Source organism: Nelumbo lutea, chromosome 6 (genome assembly GCF_056320005.1).
Source record: "Nelumbo lutea isolate HS-2025 chromosome 6, American lotus-T2T, whole genome shotgun sequence".
In the NCBI taxonomy this organism is placed as follows: Eukaryota; Viridiplantae; Streptophyta; class Magnoliopsida; order Proteales; family Nelumbonaceae; genus Nelumbo; species Nelumbo lutea.
In genome coordinates, this window is record NC_142689.1 from 25,136,193 (window position 1) to 25,150,350 (window position 14,158).

At 41.4% G+C, this 14,158-nt stretch overlaps 1 protein-coding gene across 2 annotated transcripts; it reads left to right on the plus strand.

Annotated features, from left to right (window-relative positions):
• Positions 1-11,556: 11,556 nt before the first annotated feature.
• On the plus strand, positions 11,557-14,158 carry LOC148848022 (dolichyl-diphosphooligosaccharide--protein glycosyltransferase subunit 4A). Of its 2 annotated transcripts, XM_088951892.1 has the most exons (3): positions 11,557-11,670; positions 13,642-13,690; positions 13,902-14,158. In XM_088951892.1, the coding sequence occupies exons 2-3, from the start codon at positions 13,688-13,690 to the stop codon at positions 14,013-14,015; spliced, it is 117 nt and encodes a 38-aa protein (XP_088808018.1). In that variant the 5' UTR covers positions 11,557-11,670; positions 13,642-13,687; the 3' UTR covers positions 14,016-14,158. The 2 variants fall into 2 exon arrangements, with proteins under 2 accessions (XP_088808018.1, XP_088808019.1); XM_088951893.1 differs by lacking the exon at positions 13,642-13,690 and having other exon boundaries at positions 11,579-11,670.

A 14,158-nucleotide genomic window follows, 5' to 3' on the forward strand; every position in this document is an offset into this window, starting at 1 on the left:
CAGATTTCTGAGGTGGATTACAAATAGGCAAGTATCGTACGATTCTCGGTGAATTCACATGTTATGAATTCGTCCGTCAACCTTTTATATGGATCCTCCAATTAGAGGGCAACACGTCATTAAGATTTAACTGCAATTATCGTTCACTATCAAAGTTTTTAGACTTAGCCACCGAATTAGAGGTAGCCTATCAACTCCTCCATCTAATCTCTCTTTTTCTTGCTCTCTTTCTCTTCTCCTTTTCTTCTATCTTGATTCGATGACCTAACTAGATAATAAATGCCTCCACTCTGTTGAATACTCCCTAACGACGGCATTCAATGGGAACGGGATCTGCTCCTTACACATGGGCGCCTCACATGCACATCCACCGTGCATTGAAAACATTTTCCGTAAATAATAACTTATAAGTAAAGAAGATGATGAGGGGCATTTTGGTCATCCCACTTGATGACGGATACGTGGACGTTGTCAGTGACGCAGTGTCCCACTTAGTAAGACAGCTCGCCGGCTCGATATGTAGCAGTCAGTATCAGGTATAAAGCCGAGCTAGAGCAAGCTCGGCCCACAAAGTCCAATACAGTAGAATAGCTCGCTGGAGTAACACGTGGCAGTCAACATCAGATACACGGCCGAACTAGGGCGAGCTCAATCCTCCAATAGCCCCGCAAACAATGCCCGCGTAAGCGCTGTAACCGCAACACAGAGAACGGTCCACCGAATTGACCACCTCCAGACCAGCAGGTGACCTGTAACCATGCATGGATCTAGCAAACAACTAACTTGGCAGCACCTAAACCTCGAGTAGCTATAAAAAGACCCCAGGACCACTCCAAAAGGTATGCGCACATAAGCTCTCACTCTCTCTTATTCTCTCTCATAAAGGATCATTCGCTAACTTAAGCATTGGAGTGTCCCCCTAGGTAAAAATTTACCTAGGCACTCTAACCTCTCCTCCTTTTCAGCTCTCAGCTCGGACATCCAACTCGGCCTCATAGCTTGGTACTATAGCTCGACTCATGACTGTAGACTAAACTCAGTTCGAGCCATTTCATCAGATATGAGGGAGTGAACAGATTTTGTGCCTCATTTATTGGTGGGCATATTTTTGGCTTCATCAATTGGCGCCATTTGTGGTAAACACAATGAAAAGCTAGTGTTCCCTCCTATTTACCTCTTATTTTACCATCTCTCACTTCAAAAAAGAAAACTCTCTAAATGGCACTTTCAGGAAATCAATCCACCAACAACATCAATGGCCAGATCCCGACCCATCTATGGAACCAATAGTACCTCCTGCAGTAGTAGATGTGTGGCAGTTTAATGTGCGATGTGTCAATAACATGACTGAACAAATGCGGTCGTGGGAAAATCGGTTTGTATTTATCACTGGACAACAACAACAACTATCCCAGCAGCCACATCAACAGCAACCTCAGCGGTTGTCCCAACAACAGCCACACCAGCAACAGTTTCGTCAACAATCCCAACAACCCCACCTGCAATCTCAGCAACGGAGTCAACCTCGGCACCCGGAAATGTCCGGACTACCAGCACCCAGGGGCAGCTAGCCTCATGACAATCAACAACCCCCTATCCAACCACCAGAATCAAGAAGGCTTGCCTCAATCACGAGAGCACAGCCAGATCCACGTTCCAAACGAAGAAGGCATTGTAGCACCGGATGAACAAGGACCAACGGAAAGCCAGGCAGAAGTCCCTGTTGAATCTAATGCAATGAGCTCCACCAAGGGTACCAAAAGAAAAAAAAAAGCATCGTGCAGGAAGAAAGACATGGCTTGCCTAGGCAAGGGGCGAAGCACAACCAGGAGAAGGTAGCGTGACAACGGGGAGAATAATCTCCTTATCCAATCAACCTAGTTTGACTAGGGAAACCCCGCTTGCACCAGAAAGCCTCAGAGCTCCACGCCCCAAAAACTTTCGAGTACCTACCTTGGAATCTTATTGAGGGAAGTCGAATCCGGTGGAGCACGTTAATAGAATTCAAGCTTTAATTCTCCTTCACGGAGCTAATGATGCTAGTATGTGCATAGCATTCACCACCACTTTAAAAGAAGCGGCTTGGTTATGGTATTTGGGATTGGCTCTAGGATCCATAAAAAATTGGGACCAGTTCACCTGACTCTTCATCAACCAATTCATCACAAGAACGTTGCATTCTAAATCAACTATGTGCCTGTTCAACATAGTCCAGAAGTCCAATGAGCCACTTAGGGAATACATTCGACGCTTCGACATGGAAAGGTTGCAGATCCCTGATTTGGATCCCTCTATACAATTGATAGCAGCCAAGAAAGGCGTTAATCACAAAAAGTTGAAATGGGGGCTAGAACTCCACCCTCCAGCTACTGTGGAAAAATTCCTCACCATCGCCCACGAATACATTAGGGTGGAAGAAGTAGTAGGTGGGGAGATTGAGATTATAGGAAAAAGGAAACAAATAGATGAAGAAGCAAGCACTAGTCGAACCAGGCGAAGGAGTAGACCGCCTCATAAAAAGTAGATCCCCAAGGAGAAGGCACAATAGCTCGCCGCATCAAAAAAGCAGATCATCAAACATAAGAGCAGGACAACGATCGGAAATGCCTCCCACATACAACAGGATATTTACACCACTGAATGCTCGTAGAAAGGAAATTCTCATGCATATCCAATCAAATGATTATATGAAATGGACTCCCAAGATGAGGAGAGAACCCAGCACCAAGAACCCAAACAAGCATTGTCATTTCCGTAAAGACTACGGGCACGACACTAAGAACTATTGGAACTTAAAAATTGAAATCAAGGACCTTATCAAGTGAGGCTACCTGAAATACTTCATCAAGGATGAGCGGACCCAAGGAACAGAAGCCAATAAGGAAGCACTGCAGAATAATAGGCAGTAGGAACCACCGGCTAGAATCCAACAGGCCCCAAAGAGACAAGTTAGGGGAACAATCACAAGGGGCTCCATTATAGCAGGATGCACCTCATTTGCTGGGAGAAACACAGCACGAGAGTTGGAATAGAAGGATGACCAACCCTACAAATGCCCAAAAATGGAAGAGGTCATTTATTTTATAGAGGATGACATGCAGGGGATCCAATACCCTCATCATGATGCACTGGTGGTAAAATTGCTAATCAATGATTTCAAGGTAAAAAATATTTTGGTAGATTCAGGCAACTCGTCTGACATCTTATTTGTCAAGGCCTTTAAGAGAATGGAGTTGAGTAAGGTTGACCTGCAGCCTGCTAATATACCTCTGGTAGGATTCAACGGGGAAGTAGTTCGCCTGATCGGTAGGATTAGGTTACCGATTGAAGCCAGCTCCCTGCCCTACATAGTTCGACTAGAACATGATTTCTTAGTAGTAGCGGCATCATTGCCTTATAATGCAATCTTGGGACAACCAATTCTACATATATTGTGAGCTGTAGTATCCACATACTACTTAGCATTGAAATTTCCAACAGACACCGGGGTGGGAGTGTTGTGTGGTGATCAACTAGAATCTTGAAAGTGCTACGTGGCCTCATTGAAAGGTAATGAAAAGATGATAGTCAACATCGACCTGGACCCACCACCAGAAAACACTAAAGAAAGAGATCGCTCGACTGAGGACATGGTAGCAATACAAGTCTCCAAAACCGACCCTGAGAAAGTGCTATGGGTAGGAGCTCACTTAAAAGATCCCCTACGATCCGAATTGGTAAGTTTTTTATTAAAAAATCTAGATGCTTTCATTTGGTTGGCAACTGAAATGCCTAGAATAGACCCTAAACTAATAACTCATAAACTTAATTCAGACCTTACAGTTAGACCAATCCAGCAAAGGAAGAGAAACCTTGCCCTGAAAAGGTGGGACGTAGTAAACGAAGAAGTAGGGAAGTGTTAGCTACGAACTTTATAGAAGAAGTCTAGTACCCGAGTTGGTTAGTGAACCCAATCTTAGTGACAAAAACAAACGGTAAGTGGCGAATGTGTATAGACTTTACGGACCTAAACCGTGCCTTCCCAAAAGACAACTTCCCCCTATCCAACATAGATCACTTGGTGGACGCAACCTCAGGATTCGAACTACTCAACTTTATGGATGCCTATTCGGGATACAATCAAATCCTTGTGGACCTTGAAGATCAGGAGAAGACCGCATTTACTACCGAGATAGGTCTATACTGTTACAAGATCATGCCATTCGGTTTAAAGAATACTAGAGCAACCTACCAACGATTAGTGAATTGTGTTTTTTCAAAGTTAATTGGTAATAAAGTAGAATGCTATGTTGATGATATGGTTGTAAAAACTCTATTTTCAAAAGAATTGGTTTCCGACTTAAATCTTGTATTTGAAGTTTTGCGAAAACACAACCTAAAGTTAAACCCAAACAAGTGTATTTTCGATGTGACCTCAGGAAAGTTCTTGGGCTATATCGTCAGCTAGCGAGGTATAGAAGCCAACCTAGAAAAAATCCAAGTGATCTTAGATATGAGACCACCCAAGACGGTTAAGGAAACCAAAAAATAGGACGAATCGTCGCCCTGAACCGGTTTATGTTCAAATCACCTGGTAAGTGTCTTTCATTCTTTAACCCAAGACGGTTAAGGAAGCCAAGACTTTGAATGGACCAAGGAATGCCAGCTCACCTTTGACGAACTGAAGCAATACCTCAGCTCGCCCCCTTCGCTGACTAGGCTAGAGGTGGGAGACGAGCTCAAACTCTACCTCTCTACAAGTGATGAAGTGGTAAGCTCAGTCCTTGTCAGAGAAGTAGACAAAACACAACTACCCGTATACTATGTTAGCAAAGTACTCCAGGCCGTTGAAATGAGGTATCCAAACATCAAGAAGCTAACATTCGCCTCAGTATTAGTGGCTCAAAAGCTGTGACCTTACTTCTAGGCACACTCCATTGTGGTGCTAACAGACCAACTGCTGAAGCAAATTCTCCTGAAGCCTGAGATCTCAGGAAGACTCACCAAATGGGCAATTGAGTTCAGTGAATATGATATCCGATTCTAGCCGCACACAACAATCAAAGCGCAGGTCCTAGTAGATTTTATCGCTGAGTGTACCATCATCACTTGGACATATGGTGCTAACAGTGGAAGCCTTATCTAGCGCGGCACCCCCACCTCGCGAGGAAGCGAGCTGGGATGAGGAGACCTGGATACTTCACGTAGATGGCTCGCCTCACCGAGGCGGAAGAGGAGCTGGGTTAATATTATACGGACCCTATGGAACAAAGCTGGAATATGCACTCTGGTTTCTATTCCGAGCATTAAATAACGAAGCTGAATACGAACCCTACTAGCAGGATTGGCATTAGCAAAGGAAGTAAGAGCCAAACACATGGTAATACGCAACGACTCACAGCTCGTCGTAAACTAGGTAAATGGAAACTATGAGGCTCAAAACTCCTCAGTGATAGAATACCTCACCAAAGTTAGAGAACTCTTGCCAGTTTTCAAATCGTGGCATCTCCAACAAATTCCAAGATCAAAGAATACAGAGGCTTATGCCCTCTCTAAATTAGTATGTACGATAGACTCGACAAAACGAGCCATCTACATAGAAGAATTACCACGACCCTCGATAGAAAAAGCAAATGAGGAGGTCACCAACATCACTAATGCTGAGCCAAGTTGGATTGACCCACTCTACAATTACCTAAAACACGGCACGCTACCAGCAGAAAGAAATGCAACTCGCTAGATAAAGTGACAGGCAACTCGCTATGTAATAGTAGGCGAGTTTCTATACAGAAGATCCTTCACAATGCCCTACCTACGATGACTAAGACAAGCTAAGGCAAATCAAGTTCTACGAGAAATCCATGAAGGCCTCTGTGGAGGACACCTAGGGGGCAGGGGCCTCGCCTAGAAAGCCCTGTGACAAGGATACTACTAGCCCACCATGAAAGCAAACGCATCTGAGCTGGTCCAACGGTGTGATTAGTGCCAACAACATACGAACATCCTACACCAATCCACTGCTGACCTAAGATAATTAACCAACCCATGGCCATTTGCATAGTAGGGCATAGATCTATTGGGGCCCTTCCCACTGGCCAAGGGGCAAAAAAAGTTTTTGGTAGTAGCTGTGGATTACTTCACTAAGTGGGTTGAAGCAGAACCCCTAGTGATAATAACAGCTCGTAGCGTCCAAAATTTTTTCTAGCGAAACATAGTGTGCAGTCGGTCTACCAAGAATGTTAATATTCGATAATGAAAAACAGTTTGAAGACATTAAGTTCCAAGATTGGTGCGATCAAATGGGAATAGAACAGAGATTCACATCGGTGGAACATCCCCAAGCTAATGGGCAGGCCGAAGAGCGATACTAAGAGGACTCAAAGCCTGGTTATCTCGAGCCAAAGGACTATGGGTAGACGAGCTACCTAGCGTGCTATGGGCCTATCAGACCACTTCCAAAATGGAAATCGGTGAAACACCCTTTAACTTGACCTATGGGACATAAGCCATGATACCAATAGAATTAGAAATTCCAACCCTGCAATCTAAAGCGTACGCCAAAGGAACAAATGAGGAAGAGTTGCGAACTAACCTCGACCTACTAGAAGAAATAAGAGAACTCACCTACATTTGGACTACAGCGTACCAACAACGTGTTGCACAATACTATAATGCTAAAGTTAAGAAACAAAATTTCAGGGTCGATGACCTAGTGCTTAGGAAAATCATGGTACTTGAGACAGGAGGAGGGAAGCTCGATTCGAATTGGGAAGGACTCTACAGGGTTTCTAAAATTTTTGGTGGAAACACATATGAGCTCGAGACACTCGAAGGGAAAAATTTCCTTGGGCTTGGAACATAGATAATCTACGACGATACTATGCATAAACAAGGATCCGGATAGCTCGCTAGTGCCAAAAAATAGCTCGGCAGGCAGCCAGTGAACCTGGAGTGATACGACGTGACTGAATGACATAGAATAGGCGTGCACGGAATATCGAGAAAAACAAAATTTCTTTACTACAAAAAAGGATTTCTTTAGTTCAGACAAATGTAGGGCATGCAGGCCCAAAATCTTGACAAGACTTGAAAAGCGCTCGGAAACAACAGAGAAGAACCACCAGATACCATAACAGATCCCTCAGCCAAGCTGAGAAGCAGACTACTTGTCACCGTCAGCACCATCATAAGCCTCCTCGCCCTCTCCCCCATTGAACTACTCTTCGTCGTCTTCCTCCTCCTCCTCCAAGGTTAGCAGCTCTTCATCCACCTGGGTGACAAGTTCGGGTAGCATTTCCGAGAAGTGATGGAGTTGACGTCAATATCGGGGTAGAGAGACTTGAGATAGTGGCGGCACAGCTTGAAGCCCCACTTCATTGAAGGAACACCGTCTAGTGCCCACTGATTTTCATACTCAAGAGACTTCGGGTAAGAAGCCACCACCTCCGCCCTAGCTCGCTCAGCCCCTTGACACTCCTTCTGAGAACACATCGACCTCGCCTTGGACAGATCGCACTACAAACGTTGACGCTCTCCGCGCTCCCCCTCTGAGTCCAGTCTGAGCTTCTGCACAACAACCTGACATTGACCTGTAGGCCAGCTCACTCCTTCTGATAGGAATAGGCACGATCTAGCAAAGCTTGGCCATAAGAGTTCGCCTACAAGAGAAAAAAGAACCAGGGTAAAAGGAGGAATGTTGGTGATCCGAGCTCCAGCCTCTACAAGAGAAAAAGCTGCATCTACATGATACACTGGGTCATCCGATCTCCAGCCTCTACAAGGTCCATCTCAGTGATCCGCTGCATGTCCACCGGAAGAAGTATCCCCCTACCGATCTGGAGTGCCACCCGCGCATCACTTAGCTAGTCAATCAACTTGACATCCATAATACAAGGAGTAAATTGAGGAATTTTAGAAAGATAAGGGCTCATTTCCCATGTAGGCTCAGGGACAGTAGAACCCGACTCGGCAAGCATTGGGTCCCCCTCCCCTTCTAGATCAACAATGGGGGGAATCCCAGAAGAGGAAGCTCCCCATGATAGCCTACGCTCAGCTCGACGCTTCTTGCAGGCAGATCTCCACTCAGCAGACATCATGGAGGCCAAGCTCGCCATACCTGGAAAAGTGAAAAAGCACTAGTTATCAAAACAAGGGGAAAGTTTAAATAGACAAGTAACATGAACTGAATGTGCAATAAGTGGCCAAACATCCGACCCACCTATCCGGCTCAGGCCCGTTTGCACAAGCATTGGCTCGGCCAGAAAATCATCAATTCAAAAGCCCACTTGAATGCAAATTTACATATTTTTATTGATTTACTTTTACATCTTATTATCAATATAAATATGCATTGGTCTGTCATTTGCTAATGCATAAATGTAATGTTACCAAACACAAGCAAAAGTGAACCATAGTGCAAATTTACCTTGAAACAGGATTTACACTCCATTTGCATCGTTTCCAAATGCAGCCTAAGGAGTTTCATCCTGATTATAGGATATGATCATTTATCCTTGCAGTATATGCTAAAATATGAACATCTTGGTTTCTTGATCTATGTACATAAGCAAAAGATATGAAATCAAAAGATCTGATCAATTCCATAATGTGATTCCATTGAAGTCGTTCTACCTATTCCAATGGCTAGTTCCTACTATTTAGCATACTTATCAGCTTGGTAGAGTCACTGTATATAGTTAGATAGGCTAACGATTTGTTTGAAGCTGCTTTCGGTTTCCGGACCTTCCTTAAGAGCTCTTATTTCTGCATCATAGGTTGATGTTGCTCAAAAAGGCTTTCCTTCAACCACGGTTTTGACCTGAGTTGAGTTGGAGGATGAAAGCTCATCCTGCATTTCCTGTCATTGGATCATAAGAGCCATCAACACATAAGTAGCTAGTTCTATGTATATCTGATGAATGATTTTGTATAGTAGTTTGGGTTGACTGAATGCGGAGAGGTTGATAAGTTTCTGCTTTAACAACCAATTCTTCTGGAGAGAGAAAAACCTTTTCAAAGATAATCTTGGTTCTAGCTTTCCAAATCATGTAGAAGAGGATACAACCTCTGTAGAAAATATAGCATGCTATCTTTGTTACTGATAACTCTTAATGCATTTATCCAACCTGTGAAAATACTGTGCATTAGCTGAAGAGAGGTAATGTCTGTGTTGAGCCCCACCTGTCCAGGACACTAAACTGCTTTAGTGTATGGACAGGTAAAGAAGAGGTGATGGACTGTTTCCAAAGCCTCATAACAAAAATTGCAAACGTGATCATCTTTGCTAAGTCACCTGTAGCACTTGTCCTTTGTGAGAATACCATCCCACAATAATTTCCAAGCGAATAGTTGAAATCTAGGGGGAATTTTTGTTTTCCATAAAATCTTCCAATCAAAGTGAGGCATAGAAGTTGATGGGGTATTCTTAAGTATAGATAATGATAGACTATGGTCACTGTTAAAGTTCCTTTCTTGGAACCTTTCCATATGATTTCATTTGCTTCAAGTTCTGTTTTTGGATGTATCTCTAGTATATGTTGATGGCTCTATGGACATTTTTACTGAACACATGATGGATGATTTTCCATAATTTATTTTTGTCCCGATAATGCTTCTAATTTATTCAAAACTCCAATTTGGTTGATGTCTGCTTTACATAGAATAATATCATCAGCAGAAAACAGGTGTATTTCCAGCCCTTGCTGAGTAAACTTGACACCATGAATGGAATCATTGACTGAGGCTTGATTTAGAAGCCATGTGAGAACTTCCATGCTTACGATGAAAGGATATGGAGATGATGGATCTCCTTGTCTTAGCCTTCTTTTAAATGAAAGTGCCCATAAGCTTCCCCTCCTAGTTTGATAGAACAGGTCGGTGTAGAAATGCATTGGTGAAGAAGATTACACCATTTGGATGGAAACTTCATTTTGATAAGTGTTTCTCTAATGAATTGCCATCTCATTCTATCAAAAGTTTTGGACATGTTTAATTTGATGGCTATATAACATTTCCCTTTTCTTTGATATGATGGATTATTTCTTTGGCAATGAGCACATTGTCAGAGATTTGCCTATCCTTCAGAAAACCAGATTGAAAAGGAGGGATCACTTCTTGCAAAAGTGGTTGCATGCGCTGAACTAGCCATTTGGACATGATTTTGTTTATCACATTGCAGAGGCTTATAAGACGATTATTGGAGATATCCACTAGTGAGTTGTTTTTGGTATGAATATCAAGTTTGTGTTGTTTATTGTCTTGGGAAGTTGCTTTGTGAAGAAGTCTAGAAGCATTTCAAATATATCTTTCTCAATAATGGACCGGTGGAATTGGAAAAAGCAGGTCGTAAAGCCATCAGGGTCTGGTGCTTTGTGAGGATTCATCAGTTTTATGATAGCCCTAAGCTCTTCAATTGTTGGCGGTACTAAGAGTGTATTGATTTGCCCTTCTTGTAGTTGAGGAAGTGTAATTGTTGCCATGTCCAAAGGATTAAAAAGTTCTATCTCCCTCCTTATGTTCCAAATAGATGCATGCATGGAAAGCTTTAGCCACTTCCCATCTGTCGGTGGTCCATTCACCATTAGAATCTTTGATCCAAAATTCTTGAGAGTTTTTTTGTTTGACCACATAGTGAAAAAAACTTGGGTTTTTTTTTTGTCACCATCTTATAGCCAAAGCTCTCTAGACTTCAGCCTCAGAAGTTGCTCTTCCTTCTGGAGCCAATAATGGTGTTGTTTATGGAGATTTATTAACTCTATTTCATTGGGCCTTGAATTGCCATTCATCTGGAGTGAAGATATCCTTTGAGACAGTTGCTAAAGATGATTTTGGATGTTACCAAAGCAACTTTTGTTCCATCTCTCAGAAGTTGTTTGCACTGTTTGAGCTTTGTGTGGTAACTTGGAACCATGGTCTGCCTTGAATAGATGATTAAGTGTTTGTATTCTGGATGCTCCGTCTAGAAAGGAAGGTGGTGGAATGGTGACTTTAGGTGCTGAGATTGCGGATGAGTATTTTAGGATTCATTATACCTGTACAGTGTGGCTAAGAATTCTTAGGTGGGCTGAATAGTCATTCTTCAACATCAGCACCCCACAACGCCCCACGTTACATCCCAACCATGTATTGGGAACATAATGAAAATTCACTAGAAAATGTTTCTAATACATGGTTGGGATGTGCTGTGAGGCGTTGTGGGACACTGATGTGAATTCCTGTCTAAGCGTTCCAATATCTTGATTGGTCCTGATTGTCCATTTGTCCACGTAAGGTTTGGATTTTGTATTGGGCGAGAGTTTTGTTATAGATTGAACTCCAATGCGACTGAAGATTTTAATATGATCTGATTACAGTCCGTTTATTTTTGGACTCGAATCGAATTAGAAGCGGGTTAGACCCAGTTTACTAAAATTTTACAAGGATCAAGTTCTACTGTTTTAGAATCTAGACCTTTTAATCGGATTGAACTTAATCCGACTTTTGCAACCTTACTGGATCCGAATTGTGGTCAGCTTTGGTTTAGCTGTTTAGGAGTGTGTGTTATTACTAAAACAACCCTGATTGGTTATTTCTCAGTCAGCGTGCATAGAATAGAAGTATAGAACTTCAGCTTCTCGAGTGTCCGCGGGGAGAGAAATCTGCGTGTTCTTGGGCGCGAGAACGATCTCGGATCACAGACCTGCCATTGTCACCGTAAGTTTGCTTTGATCAGTCTCCATCACCTTTTCTGTCCTTGTTGGTATTGTTTTTTTTTCTTCTTTTTTCCTTTAATTTTGTTTATAAAAACTTGATACCAATGTTCTGATTCAAATTCTAATTCTTGTCTGTTCAAAATATATTTCTTTTCCACTTTTTTGTCCTTTTTAATGCTTATATTATAACATCCAGATTAGGGGAATCGATTATTTTTTTTTGTTTCAGACTTATGGGTTGCGAATATTAATGCTAAATTTGGGGGTTCCAGATCCATCATTCGTTTGTGTTTTTTCTTCTTTACATTGGAGGTACTAGGGTCTTATATTTGCAGTAAGAGATCACAGACTTCTTCTCCTTAGGGTTTTCAGATTGTCGATGGCCAAGATATTTAAGCTACAAACGATAAGAAGGATATTCAAATTGAAACATTAGATTTGCAAAGATAAGGAGAAAGTTAGGTTAAATGTGGGGCTAAGTTTCCACAAGAAACAATAGGCATTTTTCCATATCCAGTGGTTTGATACTTTCTTGAAACATAATCATGCTGGTTTGGAGTATAGACTCCAAATTTCAGTTCAATTGCATTCAATGTAGTGAATGTCAGAATGTCTCATGGAAGTAAAGGAGAAGGAAGACTGCAAGGCTGTAAGAGAGCTATAATTAAAACATGGAAATATCCTGTCTCCTTGTGTCATCAGTTGTTTGCGGATGGTAAGAATAAGATAGTCAGATAAAGTTGTCAATGCAGGACTTGTCAACAAATTGGTTTGATTTTAAGCAATTCTTTGTGAAAAGAGTTTACCATGATTGGTGATAGGGGATCAAAGGGCATATTTCATCATCACCGACAGTGTTTTATCCTTGTACTTCATCTCTGGGTAATCTATTCTGCCATCCTCTGTTTGGGACAACTTATGTGCTTTAATGGTAGACTGCTACCTATTTGTTGTCTCCTATGGTGAAAAAAAAAAGAGATTTGGCTGCTATTGATTTGATAGATTTATTATCAACTAGTTAAATATCATTTTCTTTTCAGATCATATATATTCAACGGTTTAAATCTATATTTTGTAGTTAGACCAAGGTTATGAAATACAACATAGAATAACTGAATCAGAAGACATAATAGGGGAACTTTGTTTGTCTAGCTACTACTTTTTCTGTTTGTAAAAATACATAATAAATGTACCATACTTATACAGATATGAACGGCATAGATGTCCTAAAGTAGTTGTGTAAAGCCCTAAGCCCCCCCGCGGTGCATATCGGGTTCCAGTTTCCTATAGGAGTTCAGAACCAAGTAATTGGTGCATAGAAAGGGACTGCAGAATGATTCCACAGCTTCTGCTCAATGTGTGTGCAAACATTCTTGATAATAATGGCAGTCTTGTGTCTGAAATATAACTTATATAGGATTTTACTCATTTTGGAAAATAAAAAGTTAAACAGCAATTAATTATTGTAGTCTATCTTTTTTTTGGTAGAACTGTGGTACTCTAAGACTATGCATTATATGGGTCAGAAAGAGGAGAGAGGAAGGACAAATTAAGTGCAATCAATTATTAGAGGGAGTGGATATGTAAGGAGATTTAGAAGGGATGGCATTGAGGTGCTCCATGCACAACTATCCCTAGAAAGAAATAGTCTATCAAAAGAGATGGCATGGGTCCATATTAAAGGACAAATTCTCAAATGCAAAGTAAGAGCATTGCTGTTGCATGCCTTTATCTGAATCTCTATTCTAGTTGTGAAGTATTACAAGTTGGTGAGGTAGTGGATCTCTTACATGTGTGTCTATGCTCGTAAATTACTAGCTTTAGTTGGTTATGCTTCCTAGTTAGACTCCATATGTATCTTGTAAGGGTGATTCTTGAAGTAGTTGTCCTCCCTCTTTTCAAAATTTATTTTTAAAGTCTGTTTAAAAATGCATGTAACAATTACCTAAGCCATTCTCTCTTATTTTTGTAGAATTTGATTTGACAAAAATTTTAAGTTGCTAGTCCACAACTTCTGCATGGTATGTAACCCTACCTGCATGGATTGAGGCGCTAAGGTTCATAAGTTATGCATTCTTCTTTGACATAATGTTTTGGTGGCCTTGTTTTTGCACTAACAATTTTTCAACATTATTTCTTAACCTATTTACCATTTACCCTGTTAAATTGAAGATACTAATTCTGAATCACTGCTAATAGTTTGCTTTGTTGGTTCTCTGTTTTTTTTTTCAGATGTTTGATGACCAAGATTTGGGATTCTTTGCCAGTTTTCTTGGCATTTTTATATTTGTCCTGGTAATTGCTTACCATTATGTGATGGCCGATCCAAAATATGAAGGCAACTGAACACTTGTTTCTCTTGATCTTGAACCTAAGACAGTTTTGTTAACAGGATTAGTTTACAAGTTGAAATAGATTTTATGTAGTTAAAAGATTTCTATTCTTCTTCAATGCAGTATTATGATATGATAGACCCATTGCTTCCCTGA